At 31.8% G+C, this 19,702-nt stretch overlaps 5 protein-coding genes across 5 annotated transcripts in view; 2 read left to right on the plus strand and 3 right to left on the minus strand.

The window, feature by feature from the left end:
- The window catches only part of LOC113398760 (polyubiquitin-A), a 36,913-nt gene that overhangs the window by 6,209 nt on the left and 11,002 nt on the right, over positions 1–19,702 (minus strand). The gene's annotated exons all lie outside the window — the stretch shown is intronic.
- On the plus strand, positions 6,695–12,190 carry LOC113398655 (nonsense-mediated mRNA decay factor SMG5). Its single transcript, XM_026637509.2, has 4 exons — positions 6,695–6,997; positions 7,328–9,572; positions 11,116–11,314; positions 11,399–12,190. Exons 1-4 carry the CDS (start codon positions 6,924–6,926, stop codon positions 11,842–11,844), a joined length of 2,964 nt encoding a protein of 987 aa, XP_026493294.2. The 5' UTR covers positions 6,695–6,923; the 3' UTR covers positions 11,845–12,190.
- Positions 12,860–16,067, minus strand: LOC113398656 (protein AF-9). The gene is made up of 3 exons (XM_026637510.2): positions 15,875–16,067; positions 15,567–15,757; positions 12,860–15,282 (listed from the first exon to the last, which is right to left on the minus strand). Exons 2-3 carry the CDS (start codon positions 15,748–15,750, stop codon positions 13,223–13,225), a joined length of 2,244 nt encoding a protein of 747 aa, XP_026493295.1. The 5' UTR covers positions 15,751–15,757; positions 15,875–16,067; the 3' UTR covers positions 12,860–13,222.
- Positions 16,033–16,951, plus strand: Mrpl34 (mitochondrial ribosomal protein L34). The gene is made up of 2 exons (XM_064217003.1): positions 16,033–16,037; positions 16,664–16,951. The coding sequence occupies exons 1-2, from the start codon at positions 16,033–16,035 to the stop codon at positions 16,896–16,898; spliced, it is 240 nt and encodes a 79-aa protein (XP_064073073.1). The 3' UTR covers positions 16,899–16,951.
- Positions 16,938–19,538, minus strand: LOC113398659 (mitochondrial outer membrane protein SLC25A46). Its single transcript, XM_026637514.2, has 7 exons — positions 19,169–19,538; positions 18,891–18,988; positions 18,562–18,740; positions 18,266–18,322; positions 17,971–18,186; positions 17,685–17,895; positions 16,938–17,484 (listed from the first exon to the last, which is right to left on the minus strand). Exons 1-7 carry the CDS (start codon positions 19,338–19,340, stop codon positions 17,197–17,199), a joined length of 1,221 nt encoding a protein of 406 aa, XP_026493299.1. The 5' UTR covers positions 19,341–19,538; the 3' UTR covers positions 16,938–17,196.

Here is a 19,702-nt window from a genome sequence, read left to right on the forward strand (position 1 = left end):
TACCGGAATTTGACCCATCTGTAAAGAATCATCGTATCGATTTATGGTTATCAAAAGTAAATGAGTGTGCAAAAATATACGGATGGAGTGAATCTCATATTGTGCATTTTGCTTTACCTAAGTTGTCTGGTAATGCTAAAAATTGGTATAATAGTCAAAATACTGTCTTGCATACCTGGTCAGAGTGGCAAATATTACTTCGAAAAGCTTTTCCATCCGAAACTAACTTCGGAGTAATTTTAACAGAAATGCTTGAAAAACGAATGAGGGTAGGAGATAATTTAGATGATTATTTCTATGAGAAAATAAATTTAATAAATGCGTGTGATATTTTTGGGAAAAAGGCAGTAGATTGCATTATACACGGTATAGATGATCGTACAATACGTGCTGGAGCGTCATCCGCTCGTTTTACAGAACCTGAAGATCTCTTAAAATTTCTTAAAGACGTTTGTAAAGAACACAAAGATATTTATCGTAATTCTAATTTAAATAGAAATAAACTAAATAATCATTTATTCTGTAATAAATGTAATGAACCTGGGCATCGTACAATACAATGTCGTATCAAAAATACAAAGTTAAATTCTGAACATGATAGTTTTTCACCGTTATGCTTTAATTGTAACGAAAAAGGGCATAGAGTCTATCAGTGCTCTAAACCAATTTTAAAATGTGATAGATGTAATAAATTCGGTCATATTATTTCAAACTGTCCGCAGAAAACTAACAATGTGTTAAACAATGAAAAACGTGTATTATTGTCAGAAAGTACAAGCGTAAAAAAATCTAAATATTATAAACAGGCAGTAATAAATTCTTTATTTACAATTGAATGTTTTGTTGACTTGGGAAGTGACTGCACGCTTATACGACTCGAAACTACTTCTGAATTTGGATTAAATATTTCTACTGATAATTTACCAATTATACGTGGGATAGCAAATGTTGGAGTTCAACCTTTAGGGAAAACAAATTTTTTATTACGTTTAGACTCCGTAGAAGCAAACATTATGGCATATGTGGTTGCTAAAAATTTTCTACATACGCAGATGTTAGTAGGGCAAAACTTTACTGAGTTACCTAATGTGATTATTACAAAGACAGAAGACTCACTAAATATATTGTCAAAGATTAATAATGACGATTTAACTTGTTTAGAACCAGAAATTAATGTGAAATATAGATTGTATGTGTCATTTGATTGTGAAGTAGATAAAATAAATTTAATAAAGTGTTGTAGTTATGAAATAGTAGATGCAACAATTTATATAAAAGGTGGTTATCGAAACGTTAATGATAAAGAGTATTGTATCCAAGAGGGTTTATATATGTTAAAAGATGGTAAATGCCAAATCAGTGTAATAAATTTTTCACACTGTCCATTATACTTTACAAGTAACTTTGTTATAACCAGATTTTATTTAATAAGACAAGATAAAAATTGTAGATATTTGTCAGAAGTAAACTGTTTTAAAATAGGAACGAATCTGAAACCCATTCCTCGCGAAGAAATAACTTTAAACTCTAATTTAACTTACGAACAAAAAATGAAAATATATTCACTTATAGACACATATAGGGATTGTTTTGCTCAAGACCTCTCTGAGCTTGGTTGTACTAACGTAACAGAGTTGACCATAAAACTGACTGATGAAACTCCGGTAGTTTATCGTCCTTATCGACTAAGTCAATCAGAAAAAGAAATAGTTAGAACGCTAGTTAAGGAGCTCGAAGAAAATGAAATAATCGAAGAGTCTGACTCATCATATGCGAGTCCAATATTGCTTGTATCAAAAAAGACAGGTGGATATAGATTATGTGTGGATTATAGAGCTCTGAATAGAAAAATTATAAAGGATCATTTTCCATTACCTAGAATAGATGACCAGATAGATCTCCTTAGTGGAAATTATTTTTATACTAGTTTAGACATGGCGAGCGGTTACTATCAAATTCCTGTTCAGAAAGACTGTAGACATCTTACAGCTTTCATTACTCCTGATGGTCTATACCAATTTCGTAGAGCTCCATTTGGATTAGTTAATTGTCCTGCAATTTTTCAACGTACAATTAACAAAATACTTAATAAATCCCAAAATAAATGTGCAATTGCTTATATGGATGACTTATTAATAACGGGTAAACATTTTGAAGACTGTTTTTTAAAGTTACAACAAACCCTGGAACTCATTCGTGAAGCTGGGCTTACTTTAAATATTAAAAAATGTAGATTTTTTGAGACAGTAATAGATTATTTGGGACTAGAAATATCCGTAGATGGAATAAAACCTGGCAAGTCAAAAATCACAGCCGTAGATTCATTCCCAGAACCAAAGAATGTACATGAAGTCCGTCAGTTTATAGGCTTAGCAAGTTATTTTCGAAAGTTTATCGAAAATTTTGCTATTCTAGCTAAGCCCTTGACAGATCTTACTAAACAAAATGTGAAATGGAAGTGGGAGCAACAACAGAACGAATCCTTCTTAACATTAAAGAAAAAGTTGGTGCAACGACCAATATTAAGTATTTTCAATCCCGATTATGTTACTGAACTACACTGTGATGCATCTAAATTAGGTTTGGGTGGAATTTTATTACAAAAGGAAAATGATAGGTCTAAACTCAATGTTATAGCTTATTTTAGTCGCAAGACTACAATTGACGAGGAAAAATTACATGCCTACGAGTTAGAAACCCTTGCAGTTGTTGCCTCCCTCAACCGATTTCGCCCCTACCTTATAGGCAAAACTTTTAAAATCCTTACAGACTGCAATGCCTTACGATCTACGTTTTTAAAACGAGATCTTATTCCCCGAGTTGCTCGTTGGTGGATAGCTTTTCAGGAATATGATTGCTCTATAGAGTATAGACCGGGGCATTCGATGCAACATGTTGATGCACTCAGTCGCAATCCTATTCTTAGTGAAAATGATTCTCAGACTTATGATCACTTTACTCGAGTATTGCAAATATCTCAAGATGACTGGCTCCTTAGTTTGCAATTATCAGATCCAAAAATACAACACATCAGATCTGTTTTAGAAGATAGTAGTTATAAAGACTTAATTGATATAAAACAAAATTTTGTTATACGAAATAATCGCTTGTATCGTAAAGTAGGGGAAGATTTAAAATGGGTAGTACCCAAAAGTGCAAGATGGCAAATATGCCAACGTAACCATGATGAGATAGGCCATTTTTCAACTGAGAAAACTTTAGATAAAATTAAACGTGATTTTTGGTTTCCACGAATGAAAAAATTTGTCTCTAAATACGTAAAGGCATGTTTGCATTGTGCGTTTAGTAAGGAACCGGCGGGTCCAAAAGAAGGCTTTCTTCATAGCATTCCAAAAATTGACATACCATTCCATACGGTCCATATTGACCATTTAGGCCCGTTTATAAAAAGTGCTAAGGGAAATCAATATCTTTTACTAATTGTAGATGGTTTTACAAAGTATTGTATTCTTAAAGCTCTTCGAAATACAAAGACGGCACCAACAGTTTTAGCACTTCAAGATGTTTTCAGTTTATTTGGATATCCTGTCAGAATTATTTCCGATCGGGGTACATGTTTTACTTCATCCGAGTTTAAAAGGTTCTGCATAGAATACGAAGTCTCTCACATACTTAATGCAGTTTCAGCTCCAAGGGCCAACGGCCAAGTAGAGCGATATAATCGGACAGTTTTAGATTCGCTCAGAACATATAATGACGGACTAGGAGAGAATAAATGGGACCAAGTAGTAAATAAAATACAATGGGGATTAAATAATACGATTAATAAGGGAATAGGAAAAACTCCGGCTGAAGCACTATTTGGTAAACGTTTGTTAGGACAGGGTGAAGGTAATCTTGGTGATACAGTTTCCGATACGAGACAAAATGATAAAGATTTAGAAACTATAACAAAGGAAATAAATAATTATATCGAAAAAGACCAAGAAAAACAAAGTTTGAGATTTAATAAGACTAGAAAGAAGGCTAAAGTTTACAAAATAGGTGATTTAGTAAAAATTTTAAAAAATTGTCCTTCTAATGACGGTAAAAGTCGAAAGCTATTACCCAAATTTACTGGTCCATTCCGTATATCAAATGTTTTAGACCATGATCGATACGAGGTTTCTAGTATTCCAGGTTCAAATATAACCAAAGGCCGGTATAGTAATGTTTGGTCAGCTGATCGTATACAGCCTTGGATAAATATGTCTTATAATGATGATGATGATAATGAAGGAAGTTCTGATGGTGAACTTAGTTCTAATTAAATTTATAATTTGGGTGATCTTAATAAATATGAATTTATATAATTTTAATGAATGTACGTTCAAAACAAATTGTAACAGATTATAATAATACTTTTATTGTTTGGATTGTAATAATATATTTTGTCTTTTATATATTCATTTAAAGTGTGTAAGAAAATGCATAATGTTACAAAATATGATTGTGATTTTGATCTTTGGATTTGATAATAATTTATATAATACTAATATAGAAATTAGATTTTAGAAAATATAATATTATAAAAGGAATAAAAATATATATAAATGTATAAAAAATGTTGATTAGTGTGATGATGAATTATTTGTTGTTGGGAAGTTTCACACGGTCACACAGGTGATGAGGGGTGAAATGCCAACAAGATGGAAGAGAAAAGATTTTTGTTGGGAAGTTTCTCACGGTCACATAGGTGATGAGGGGTGAAATGCCAACAAGATAGAAGAGAAAAGATTTTTGTTGGGAAGTTTCTCACGGTCACATAGGTGATGAGGGGTGAAATGCCAACAAGATAGAAGAGAAAAGATTTTTGTTGGGAAGTTTCTCACGGTCACATAGGTGATGAGGGGTGAAATGCCAACAAGATAGAAGAGAAAAGATTTTTTTTTATGTTGGGAAGTCATGCACGGTTGTGATTGCGGGAGTTGGCTAGGACTGTGGTGGTTGGGAAGGCTCACACGGTCACAATCTGTGACGAGGGGTGAGGTGCTAATCTTTACAGTCAATGCTACCGTAGTCATTAATGAGGGGCGTGACGCCAACTGATTAGTTGAGATGAGTAAGTTTGGGGACAAACTTTATAGTCAGAATGGCCGAATGTTAGAAATACTTATTTATGTAGTTACATTTATATTATAATTATATATTTAATAAACTCATATTTTGTTATTATATCTGATTTCATAAAAGTATAATCGATTTAAGAACGTCATTCGTATGGCTTTACAATATAATACAAGATGTTTTCCCGCGCAAAAGCATTATTAAAAAATAAAAAAGGAGAGTCGCGCATGGATTGAAATAGCTGATTTTTGTGAATTGGATATTTAACTTCAGAACTATAATATTTATAAAATAAAACAAATAATAAATAAATATTCTGTGTACTGGTGTATTTATTATTAGTTAAAATACATTTAATACGTAGGTACTACTACTTATTATAAGAATGTACATACAAAGTATAGTGATTATATATGAAGAGTTATATACTCTTGACTACGTTTTATTATATTATCTTTGAGGTTTGAGTATTTTTTTTTAGGTTTTTTATTGTAATGAAATTGAATTGTTTTTTTCTAAATATTTATATAGCAACGCTAAACATAGTTAATCTATGTTTAGGGTTGCTACATATTTTTAGAAAAATACTAGTACACTTCAGTAAAAATAAAGAAGTAAGCTTTGACTTTTTTTAATATTAAAACCATATTTTTCATCACTTCGATATGATTCAAGTAATAATATTTTTGATAAAATTCTACAGCTTCAGTCGATTTTATAGTGAAAATAAATAAAGCTTTATTCGGATGTATAATTTGTATCTTTCGATTGTTATTAAAAACAAACTATTTTTGTAAGCATCTAATTAAGATGCTTACAAAATTAGTTGTTTCATAAATGTAATGAATAATCATGCAATTCAAGTTATCATTCAGTGTAAATTAGTTCCATTTTTGTTCCAATTAAGTTAACTATAATTTTATTATTACAATACTATTATTTGATAGGTAAATTTGAAAAAATTTAAAATTAAAATTTTAAGCGTATCTCAACAAAATTACGTTTTGAACGTCGACGAAACTGTTACCGGAATTTTGGAAGTAAAATTAAAGTGGAAATAAATGGTTAAGTGCAATATTGTTGTATTATAAATAAAGATATATTAACTATAAACTCTTAATAGTGCACAATATAACTGAGTTATTAGCAAATCGTATGAAATATGTAAGTCTATGGTTTGTTTATCTATTTTCCTTCTTCCATTGGAATAGTCTATACGTACGACTGGCACTCATTCAACATTAACAGCTATAAGAATTTAGTGTTATTGGAAAAATAATTAATTACAATCGCAATACTAAGAGTGTAATGTACAAATAGTAGCATTAAAACTCCAGAAAAGTAGTTTATCAAAGTGCCAGGTGACATTGAAATGACAGTTTTTGCCAATCTGAGTATCTGACGCCACACCATGGCAGCTCGTGTTTTAGGTCACGTGATATACAGACTAATAATTATTACTTTTAATTTTAATATAATAAATTAATAATGTGCTTTTATATAAATTAACTTAAAAGGAAATTTAGCACTTAATGTAAAGTCGTTTGAACTTTAAAAAAATTACAACTGAAGTTGAAGTGACAAGTCATCAAAGTCTGATAAATTTTGAATAATCTGTTAAACCTGTGTTGAATACTTTTATCAATTTTGTCAAGTGACATTTATTTGGTGGAAATAATAAAAAAATGATTTCTAGATTTACATACATTTCACAAATATAATAAATTCTCCTTGATTGCAGATAGATGCAATGTTAATATAGAAATGAATATATTGGGTAATAATTGTGACAGTCAAAGGAATATTAAATGTTTTTTAAAATCAACATCTTGACAAGGTGGTAAAATGACTTGAAAATGACGAACGGATGCAATGAATATTTGGAATCCAAAATAGCTGAGCGCAATGAACGTGCTAAAAAAGTCTATAGGTAAGAATAAATATATTTGTATATGCAATATAAATGGACAAAATAATACGTCATTTAATGAAATGACGTAGAAAATGTTTTAACTATATATTCAACTTGAATAAAACTTATTCGAAATGTAAACAATGAAATCATGATAATACTTACATATATTTTAATACCGTCATTCAGATTAAAAAAGATATATATTCAATAACAAAACAAGATCTTCCTCATATTTTAATTGTATGCAAAGTGAGGTTACTAAAACCTTTTCACTAATGTTTTGTACCGTTTATTGAAATAGACTGAAAAATATACTGTACTATATTTGTGTACTTGTAATTTCAGGTATGTAAGTGATATTGCCCGACGCCTGAGTGAGGCCACAGCAGATTGTTGTGTGCTTCCAGATCTGTTCAGCACAAACATTGAATCACAACGTCAAAAGCTACGTGACTATTGTGAGAAGTTATTCTTTTTAGATCCAGAAAATTATGGTAAAAAATCACTCGAACTTCTGTGGCGTAAAGTATATTATGATACAGTAAGTGTTGCTAAAAAGCTAAGAGCAAATGATAATGGTGGTGACAACTATTTATTCAGCCATATTCTATGTGGGATCGGTCAGTTCCATCATTTTATGACTAAAATACAGTCTGAAATGCAAGTAGAATTAAAGGAGTTAGACTTTTTGCCTTTATTCGTTGATGAGGAAAATGAAGAAGTTAAGCAAGAATGTCAACAATCTGAGAAAAATTATGAACTAGGCAAATCCATCTTGTTTTCCTGTTTGATATATCTTGGAGATTTAAGTCGGTACCAAGTGGAAATATTCAACACATTTGATTCTTCTTTGGCAGCTCGTTACTATCTACAAGCTGCTCAGATTGATTTAACATCTGGAATGCCATTTAATCAATTAGGTAATCTATATTTGGATAAAAATTATAATTTAGACTCTGTTTGTTACTACATCCATTGTCTCAATGCCTTGTTGCCTTTTGAAGGGGCAATAGGAAATTTGACCAAAATATTTGAGAAAAATTCTCAATTCTGTGAATCAATGAATATCACCGATTCTATGACTCAAGCTGAACATATGCAAATTACCATTGCAAAATTTCTGACATTAATTGAAATATGGTATCTAGGCAAAGAAGAACATAATGTTGCAAAAATATGCAACACAATAGCTCTACAATTTAAAATAGCTATGAATTTTACAAAAATGCCCCTTCCAGATATTAACAAAAATTACAACGAATACACTCAAGCAATTGAAGAAGAAAATGTTAATCCGTCTTATTTAAATGCAAGCATTATTCATAATATTGTTCAAATTTGTTTATTTACTATTGCCAAATTAAATGATTCAGATGAAAGTAAAGCCTTTGCTTGTAAAGCATTTACACTGGCCTTTTTATCTCAAATACTACAAAAACTTTTGAAACAATTAGAATCATTTGGCCTAAAAAATCCTGCCCATAAATATAATTCAAGATATTTACTCAACAAATCATTAAATAAGGAAATCGAAAAAGATATTGATTATGAAAAAAACTTAGAAACTGCAACTGTACCAGATAAAGTGAATTTGACAAATGGTGATACAAACTCCTATGATGAAACATTAAGTAAAGAAAATAACTCTGAAGAAATAAACACTGTAACAAATGGCGATGTTAAAAATAATAAAAAATCTGTCGCGAAACGCCGTCGTAGGCGTCGTGTTGCTTCATCAGAGAGCTCAGATATGAGTGACGTGGACACTGAAAGCAGTGGAGTTGATACAGATAAATCGGATTCAGAAGACGAAGAAGAAGATGCCTCAGATTCACCCCTTCACTCCGACGATGATTCAAAAAGTGATGGGTCTGTTTATGATGGCATGGATAATGAATTAGATGTTAAAATTAATGGCACTTTAGAAAATATAAACACTGGTATTGATGATAACAATAAAGAAATCAATGCTAATATAAAAGCTACAATTAAAAATCATGACAAACTACAACCACTTGATGATACAAATAAAGTTAATATTTCAGAAATAGAAAAATTTTTACTTGGTGATAATTTCCTACCCAGTATAAAACTCTTGCAGGATTGGGTGCTGACAGAAAAAGACCTAATTTTGTCTTGTGGGGACAGTGGAGAGGCTTTGTTTCAGTGTGTGGTAGATTTGTTAAATATCTTTCTTTACTATTTCAGTGCAAAAGGCAATGAAATTATTACGAGCACAGAGTATAAAATTCTAGATTGTGCTAAAAAAATTGCAAAACGACTAAAACTCGAATATAAGTCCATACCATTACCTGAAGACATTAATTTACGTGGTACCAATATTTGTAAATTTGACAAAGACGCTGCTGAATGGCAAATAATTGAAAAATCTAAGCCAACTGTAATTGAAGAAAATGTCATCCGCATTTTGAATTTTATTGACTTTGGATACCAAATTGCGAAGATTATCCCGAGAATAAGATTCAATAGATCATTAAAAATATTCTACTTTAAAAAATCTCTTCCTCCAAAAGTGACAACAAAGATTAACCACAAGAAAGTTAGAGAATGGCAAAATACAAAAAAACAGGTAAGCATAGTTGTATAAAATTATCTTTGATATCTTGTTTTAGTTCCAATAAGATTTATATGTACATTTCATTTGGATATTAGAGGCAAAAGTATAATCATTTTCAGTATGTATAGAAAATTCCAGTGATTTTATGTGATCTAGTTTTTCTATCATTAACTGTTGTACATATATCTATGACATGGGGTTACATTCCATCCTTGTGGTCATCCATTATTCTCTCCTTCATGTCAACGAGCTAGATAAGAATATAATTACTTTTTGAAGAAAATATTACTATGTTATTTACCTTTGTGGAAGCCTAAACAAAATGTTTAACAGCGTATGTAATTCTTGACAATGTAATGACCATATCGACCTACTTTAAACAATAAAACCTAATTTACTATTGAGTTTAAGAAATTTGCTGTATAACAGCCTGGCCACGGGACGTTCGCCGACGCGAATTTTCGCGCGGTGCGAACGGCGAAGCGTCTAGCGACTGAAATAAACGTATAGCAAAGTACTAACCGCCCCACGCGCAACGGCGACCGGCGAAGCGACCGGCGAAGGGACCGGCGAATTGTACCGAGCCGACCGAATTGAATCGCGCGGGCGACTCGCGGCGCGACGGGCGAGCAAAACAAAGCTATGAATCAGTACGGCGCAAGCCACGGAGTCAGCGGTAGTCGCGGCGAATAGGTGCTGTGATCGAACGAATTTCGTTTTTTTCGCGGCGAAAAATGAGTACCGTAACTTTTATTGCTGCAATACTAGCTAGACCACCTATTTTAATCCGAATTCCCCGTCTATACCTCGATTCTTATTCAAATCATGTACTCCACAATCTCTTCCAAATATTAGGTCTTGAACTAAAAAACGATTACTGTCTAAACAATATCGAGATAATTTCAATAAAGACATTTCCACGCCACTGTCCGTGGCCCGCAAAAGGTGCCGCGCGAATTGTCGCTTCGCCGTTCGCACCGCCAATCTTCGTGGCCAGGCCGTAACTCCGGTTATTTGGATTGCCGTCGCATCGGATTATAAGAGAGTGGAGTGGAAGGGTAAAAAAAATCACATGTACAAACTCTATAAAAAAACAGCTTCCGCCCAAAATTCCGCCATGACATTCATCATTTATTCATCGCCCTCTCATTTTTTATCCTCGGTGACATAAATAAACGAAAATCCTATTTTCCCTTAATATTTTTTAACAATTTAATATATTATTAAAATGGTCAATCACTTCCTTTATTTCCTGGTAGGTGTATCAAATATTAAGCTTTCAATTAGCACTTATTTATAGATTTATTGATAAAATATTTAATAAATTTAATTTACTAGTTAGATAAAATATCTATGTCAAACTCGGGATATTACTACATTTTATGTATTGATATAGATAAAGATGTATTATCTCGGTTTCGTTTTTTGCGAAAGCTTTATATTTTACGTATTAAATGATAAAATTAAAATATAACATAATTATATGTATTTGACCTAATATTGATATATTCATTATTGTTAATTGATAGGAATTTATATTTTATTTTTTATTCAGATGGAGTCTAGTGAAAGTGGCCTATTACGTCGTCTCGGTCGATTATGGCTCGCGTCACAAGTGCGAGAGCTGGAGCGCAGCGGCCAGGCGGACGTTCCCTCGCTGCTGGCCGTGGACACCGCGACCCTCTACAAACACCTTCGAAGAATCAAGCAGTTGTTGCGCACGCGGAATTTCATATTTCTCGTCCCCACCGTTGGTATGTATATATTTTATACTCGGAAGACAAGAGTAGTTATATTGATCGTTAATGAGAATGTATAAACGAATACAAAACGTTTAGTGTTGCAGGAACTAGACGAGTTGAAGCGTGAGCGCAGTTCCGCTCGTGACGCCATCCGTTGGCTTGAAATACAACTCAAGAGCGGCTCGCGGTTTCTACGAACTCAGCGACCCGGCCAGTCGAGACCTCTGCCTCTATTGAAGTGCCCACGAAAGGCACCGCCGCATGTACACAATTTCATGCAGATACTGGAATTTTGCAACCACTTCACGGCTGATGAGAAACAAAGCCAAGGAGGTAACGGCGACCCCGACAATTCAGTGCACGGAAAATCAGCTCCACTATTAATATTGCTCGTCGGTAACGAACCAGGAAAGACTGATGAGCAATACAAAGAATTTAGTCTGACTGGTGCGGCGCAGGCTTCGGGTATCACTGTGCAGTATATCGGAGACTTCTACACGAAATGGCGTCAAACGATGCACAAGAGCGGCAAGAAGAGATGAAAGAGAAAGCTCTGCCTTCAGGACTCGATCGCTGGAAAGGGAATTGACGCGATGCCCTTCAAACGGCCAACAGATCATTATCGTTCAGTGATAGGATTTGTACACGCTCACCGCGAGCGTAATAATGCATTAGCAACGGTTGATTCAACCATAATTCGACGTTGAATTAAAGTTGCCCTCTGTCTAACAAGCATTGTCATTTTAAATCATTATTAATTCATTTCCACACGTTACACTATCGGGGTGCAATTTTTTTTATAACTCATAATCGGGATCAATTTTATTTGTGCATTATTTGGATATATATTTTTCATCTGTCATCATAATAAATATTTGTAACTCAAAACTTATTTTATTTGGAAAATATTCCATGACAAAAAATTGCAAGTTAAATGAATACTGAATTAGAAAAATTCTTGAATAGTATTTCCTTAAATAAAACGCATCAAATGAATGATGTCATAGGATGTTTTGAATCTGAGTAAAGAAACAGTATTATGAAACAATTTGCACAATTATTTTTTTCTACTTACTTTTGTAAGTTAAATTGGCACAGTTCATACTACAGGTCAAAGATTATAAATGTAAATGTGAGGGTTTGGAAACAAAAAATATTAATATATGCTATTTTTATTTAAATATATATCTAAAATAAGCGATAAATTAAAAAAAAAATAAGTTACATAACAAAACATAATTTACAATGGCTCACGTTAAAAATAACTGAAAAAATGAGCACAAATTTAAATTAAGTCTACATAAAAATGATTTAAAAGTCGTATTACCTACATTTTCACTATTGCGATATTAATAACAATCTTTAAAAAAAAATTATAAAGCCAATAAGTAAAAAAAAACTAAAAGGTTTATAAGATGTGCAATGTAACTTGTAAGTATCATTACCTTGTAAAAAGTATTTATGGTGCAAAAGTTTACAACCAGTGTGATATATACAAATCATTAACAATCTCTCTCAGTCCCATTGACTTGGGGAGGTTAATTAAAAACTCTTGAGTAATTAACTTACATTATAATAAATCAATACAATATAATGTACAAAATATACAACACCTTTAACAATCTTTTAACAGTCTTATAACTTTATGTAACCTATACAATATTGCACTTACAACTCCATTAAAATATAAGAACATAAAATAGTTAATAGTAGACATTTGAGATTATTTCTTATGCTTACAGATAGCTCTACATGCAAATGCACTTTATTTAATAGCAATTTTAGTTTTCAAAAGAGCAAAATAATCATAAAATGATCTACCTCACACTCAAGGTAGATGATACTTCATATTGTACAACTGTCTTATCGCATACAAAGCCATATATTTACATTTGCCCTTATAAGGTCCATTTTTGATGGCTAGCAACCCACAAGCTGTATCAATTGCTGCACTGTTGAACGGTCTAATAAACATAGATCAAAATCAAATGTTTGAGTGGTTACTTCATACCTTCCAGTCTCTGCTATGAGATTCACAACCCTTTCAAGATCTTCATTGTTCTTAATTGTCATTATGCGTTGCTGCAAGCCTCTCAATTGTACCATGTAGTCTGGTGATAAATCTCCTGGCTCTGCATCTTCACCCAAACTACTTGACACTCCATTGTCTTGCACTTTGGTCTCTATTGATAAAGAGCCACTGCTTTCTCCATGTTCAGTTTCATTATTAGAGGGTCCTGAATCAGCAGCCTTAGCAATTTTTCTGTTTTCTGCATCTTCTTCCACAGCAGCTTTTCTTTTTCGTCGCTTTTCTTCTCTTTTAGATTTGTCCTTATGTTTTTTGGACTTTTCTTTAGGTTGTACTGGAGGTACTTCAACTATACGCTCAGGTTCTGGTTCAATTTCAGGCTCAGGCTCAGGTTCTGGCTCTGGCTCCGGTTCAGGCTCCGGTTCAGGTTCTGGAGAAGGTTCGCGTTTGACATGCTTTGGTGATGGATTTACTATTTTTACTTTCATATCTTCTTCATCTGCTATCATAGAACCTTCGGAATCTGAATGGCTGCTGTTTATATCTTCTGTTCCAATAAGAATACCTTTATTAAGACCACTTTTAGAACTACATTGAGATGCAGTATCTATAGATATAGGGGAAGCTGGCTCAGGAAGAGCCCGCTCTTTTTGTATTGGAGTTTCTCTGAGTTCTATAACTTCAGGTTTTTCAATTGCTATTTCACGAACTTTATCATGTTTTTGTTTTCTATCTTTGCTAGATTCTTTGTGCTTTTCTTTAGATTCATCTCTTTTTTTATCTTTTTTCTTGTGCTTATGTTTCCTTTCAGGTTCACCTTTATCTTTAGATTTGTGATTTTCATGACGTTCAGGAATATCTAGTTGAGGAGATTTTCGTAGGTTTTCTTTAGTTTTTTCTGGTTTTAATAGTTTTTCTTTTACAGGAGAATTTTTAACTATTTCTTTTTCTTTTACTATTTCTCTAGTTTTTGGTACTTCTTTTACTAATTCTTTCAATGGCTCTTTTGGAGAATCTTTGTTTTTGTGACTTTCCTTCTTATGATCTTTCTTTTCTTTTCTTTCTTTATCTCTATCATGGCTCTTCTTTTCTTTTTTCTTTTTCTCTTTTGTATCTTTTTCTATTTTAATTTCGGGTATTCTTTCATCAGATTTTGTTTTCTTTTGTTCAAAGTTTTCAGAAATATGCTTTGTTGGTTTATATTCTTCTTTCATACTAGATGCACTACTAGATCTAGGTAAAGGACTCGGAACTTTTCTGTTTGGAGTAGGACATTTTTTCTTTGGTGGTTCAGGAGAAGGTGGCCTTTCACTTTGTCTTTTAGAGGCTTTCTCTTTAATTCTTTCTTGTTCTCTGCTATGGTTTTTAGATTTTTCTACTTTTTGTTTCTCTTCTTTCATGTTAAGTTTATCGGATTTTGCTTCTTTGTGTTCATGTTTTGTTTTCTTATCAGAACTTGATCGTTCTTTATCTTTTTTGTCTGATTTTGCTGATGTCAAATTTTTCTCAAGTTTTTTAGGATCTGGAGACACTTTAGGTGGTTTCCTAATAAGGGGGCCAAATAAATTTTCAAAACTGCTAGTTTTAGGTTCTTCTTTGTACTCTTTTGTTTTATGTTTCTTGTTATTATCTGATGATAGCTTAGGTTTACTGACAAGTTGTGGCTTTTCATCGGTAAATGAATCCCTACTTCTACTCTCTTGGTCAGGATTTGTATAAAATGCATTTTTGTCAACAATCATTCCACCGCCTTTTAAAAGTCTTCTCTTAAACTCTTCATTAGGATTTTCAAATATATATCTATCTTTTAAAAATCCACCATGCTGTAGTGTTAAGTCATAGATAAAAGTAATTTTCTTAGGTTCGTCTTTATTTTTTAAATATAGTTCAATTGGAAGATTAAATCCTGCATAGCCAGATTCTTTAATAGAAAAAGGAGGTTCTTTTACAACTGAAAAAAAAATTATACAATGTCTTATCAACTTAATTTTTAATCTTCGATATATTAGTAAATACTATTTCAGTGAAAAACTGCAATTAAACAAATATTATCTACATGTTAACAAACCATTCAAGTATTGACAATTGATTTTTATCAATTAAAAGAATATAGTATCATAAAAAAAATCCTATTTCAGCTTGTTTACTTTAACAAAGTAAATGAGTTAGGTGTTATTAGTAAATTATTTTAGTTTTAACTAGAGATATAGTTGTATAAAAGTTTAAATTGGGTACCTCGTCTTGGTTTTTGAAAAGTTTCATGTAGTTTAAAAACTACTTTTTCGACAAAATGACTTATCTCAGCGCCTTCTTGACCGCGTACGAAAATTTCCCAATCATGAGTGAAGCCTTCAGAGGTTTTCTTAGATTTCAATGAAGCTTCATGTCCGATTTCTATATTTACTCTAACTGCCGACATATTGAATCTAAAAATGTTAAAGAAAACTGTATTTAACATAGAAGTTCATATATCAACCTCGACGCATTAAAAAATAAAACAACTACTAGATATAAAATGACTAAATCCCATTTTAATTACTTACAAATAATGTTTACTGCTAAGATTAAACAAATTTCTGAATATCACTAGTGATAATAGTTTCTAATCACTGAACTGAAATTATATTAAATAACGAAAATAATCTTTTAGCGCCCTTGTTATTTTTGTCCGCCATATTCAATTTCATATCGACATTGGTATATGAGGTGCGTTCTTTTCAAAACAACATAAAAAAATCCGCCTCTACACGTGTAAAATATTAGAACAAACTACATTTGCATTTAGTAAGGCATAGTATTCTGGAACATTGATAATTGAGACTTGTGATAATTTTTGCACATTATTTAAAAATACGTTTAATTTAAAGTAAGTTATGTATTTAATATAAGTAAGAAATTTATTGATAAATAAAATATCGCCAAAAGGCCTGAAAGGACGGCAACGCATCTGCAAGCCCCCCGGTGTTGCAGATGTCCATGGGCGGTGGTAGTCAATTTCCATCAGGTGAGCCTCTTGCTTGTTTGCCACCTCTAACATAAAAAAAATAATAATAAAGTTTTAATAACGTGTAGTGCTAGTCTAAGATGAACCATAGACAAGTTTTCAAATTGTACAGAATTACAGATGACAATGTAATGTCAAAATTATCAGATGGGGTTTTGTAACCTTATAGGAGTTAGTTTAATGTTTTATTAATCTTAGTAAACATATTATAAGCAATAAGCATGTCTAAATTTATGACAGCTGTTCTACAACCGTTAAAGTGTGTATTAACAATAGGAAATTTTATGAACAATATATTTTTTTATTGATGTTCATTCCTGATTTTCAGATGCGTGAGCCAAACTTTACAATCATTCGCACACGTTTCACCAACTACCAGTTTAGTAAAACCCGAAAATCCCTTGTTATCACTTATTAGAACTAAGGTAAGATGTTATTTTCCACGTCCAAACGAAGTGAGAAGAGTTCGTCGCCATGGCTGGAATGCTAGAATGTCAACTCCAAATGGTCGAAGAAATATCATGAGAAGGTTCTTAAAAGGCCGACACGTTTTGTCACATTGATTTGTTGTAGTAAGGGTAGGTTTAATTGTAGAAATAATATAAAATAAATATTATGTGTTTTATTTTCATTTCAACAGATAAATTAGAACTTAGCCATTTTTCTTAAATCTAAGCAACAAACTTAAAAAAAACTTTTATCTATTGATATCTTTGATCTACCTTAAGATAAAAAAATATAATCACAACTATTTAAAACAATAAAAAAGTAAACTCAATTTACTAGTACAATGTAGATTTAATGAGTTACATTTGTATATCAGGGCATACAAACAATTTGCTGCTCATAGCTAGCCTTAAATCAATTAAACAAATACTTTTGTTGTGAATGAACAGAATCCTCTGAATTAGTTGGGGTGCTAGCTGGTTTAAGGAGATTAGACATTTCTGATACTACCAATGTTGTTAGTTTTATTATAGCTAAATGTGCAGCAAGCTGTAGCACTAGGGCACCAAAACCTTTGTACAGGCCACCCAAGCCCTCTTTGGCGATGGTTGTGTTGTAGCAATCCATAAACCCTTGGTAACCTGTTAGGATAGGTGTCACAGATGTTCCTGTATCTAAGTTGTCTATTATTGTTCTTGTTCCCTAAAAACAATGTTAAAATTTGATTCACACATTGCAGCTTTTATTACTCATAATTCTTTTAAAAGCATTTTTTTACTATTTATTACTCATAATTCTTTTAAAACCCAAAAGTGTTTTTGATTTATTAGCAGTAATAGACAATCGATAAGTTCTATCAGTAATTAAAAAATAATTATGATGGTTTATCTTTAATAGCATACCTGTATATGTAGTCTGTGTATGATAGTCTCAACTGGGTAGAATAGGATTTCCATGGTTATAAAGGAGAAAATATTGGCCTTTAAATTCATATCTTCTATTAGAGGATTTTGTGCATTCTTAGTATAATTGACATTATATGAATCATTCAATTCATGTTTGTGTCTCTGTTGGAAGCGTAAGATTCTTACTGTTACACTTCTTAATAAAATACTGAAAATGAAAATAAAAAAATTAATATAAATTATTGTGACCAATTTAAATAGAATAATAGATCGAATTACTCACTGAGCAAAATATTTTGAAATGCCAAGAGAGACTGTCGGCAATACAATAGCCCATATGGGTAACATTCTGCCACGACTCGGAGTTCCCCATTCCAGAATCCGCACAAAACCTTCTCTGAATACATCCAATAAAGCAGGTTTATCACTTGCAATATCACTTTGCACTGTCTCTACTAGACTAGCAGAATAGAAAGGAGTGACTATTGCTATACTTATACTGAAATAATGTTAGAAATTTAATACACAGTATGTAAGGATGTCAAATACAATTAAAACAAATAATTATTATTTGTTACCATTTCAAAGTCAAATGTTGTAGAAATTGTAAAACTGAGCTGCACTTTCCAATTTCCCTGTAATTGGTAATAATAAATATTTACTTATATTATTTTATTATATTTACATTACTTTAAGATTTACATTATTAATTCAATCAAAATCATAAAAAAGTACAGACATGTTTGAGAAGATTTCTGTGTATGTAAATATATATTTCTTAAGAATTATAGATAGAAAGAAGAATAGATATTTTTATAAAATTCTTAAAATTCATAAATATAAGCAGAGGTATATAAGATTGTAAGATACCAACTTTGGCCATCCTGTTCCCTTCGACATTACATCTTCAACAGCCAAATTAAGACCTTTCACAATGCATGTGGAGCCAATTCCTTTCCACAGTGTGGTGAAGTCTTGCCTTCTATGCAATCTTACCACAACCGGTAGAAGAGTGTATGGCACAATATGGTAGTTCCTCAAGCTGTTGTGTACCTAATTGTAATCAGTTATAGAAGTCTCAGCTTTATTGTAGTATTATTTTAAAATATTATTATTTACATATGTGAGATTTAATTTTAGGGATTCCAAGTTTGTTTAGGCTAAATTATATAAATAAAATTAGATAATAATGAGTAAACAAACCTGACATTGTCTTCTAAGCACAATAAATGGATGACTTAATAAATTTTCAGTTACAAGACTTGCGACACTTATGGCTGTAGTTACATAGGCATTGTTTTCTGAAAGAAAATATTTTCTATGACTTGTTCTATGACTCTTAATAATTTAAATTTATAAGTTACAATCTTAAAAGCTTTTTAGACTAAACTGTACTGATGTACTTTTGAAACAAGTTCATCTTTCAGTATTAAAATGTTAATTACGAAACTTAGAAAAATGTGTTAAATTATTAAACTTACCTTCATCTGGAGCATCGTCCATTACCAAGGGCGGACCTTGATATTCTTCAGTTAAGGGGGTATGGTAGCCGTAAATTTGTTGGTAACGGGTGTCATATATATCATTAGTCTCCCTATTAGGATCTAATCCGTATGGCCGATTATAACCACTGTAATCGCCAAAACCAGCCATATTTTATAATTATCTAACAATTAGTACATTCTTCTATACGTTTCTTCATATAACTGACAGTAATTTACTTCCGCCTTGTAATTATTAAAAACAGTATTAGGAAATATTTATACAAATAAATATGAAAAATGGAACGATTATAAATTATAGCAATAATGATGTTCAAAACGTTAAAATTGCGCTTAGTTGTATTTGACAGATGACATATGTGATATGACATATACATATAATTTAAGTATGTTCATCTTTAAATACATTTTGGCTTAGAGTTAGGATTCCGATGGAGACGAAAACGGGCAACAAGACATTGATTTAATAAAAATCATACAGGGTTCTTGTTCTAAAATAATAATGTTGTCTGA

This window comes from Vanessa tameamea, chromosome 14 (genome assembly GCF_037043105.1).
Source record: "Vanessa tameamea isolate UH-Manoa-2023 chromosome 14, ilVanTame1 primary haplotype, whole genome shotgun sequence".
Taxonomy (NCBI): domain Eukaryota; kingdom Metazoa; phylum Arthropoda; class Insecta; order Lepidoptera; family Nymphalidae; genus Vanessa; species Vanessa tameamea.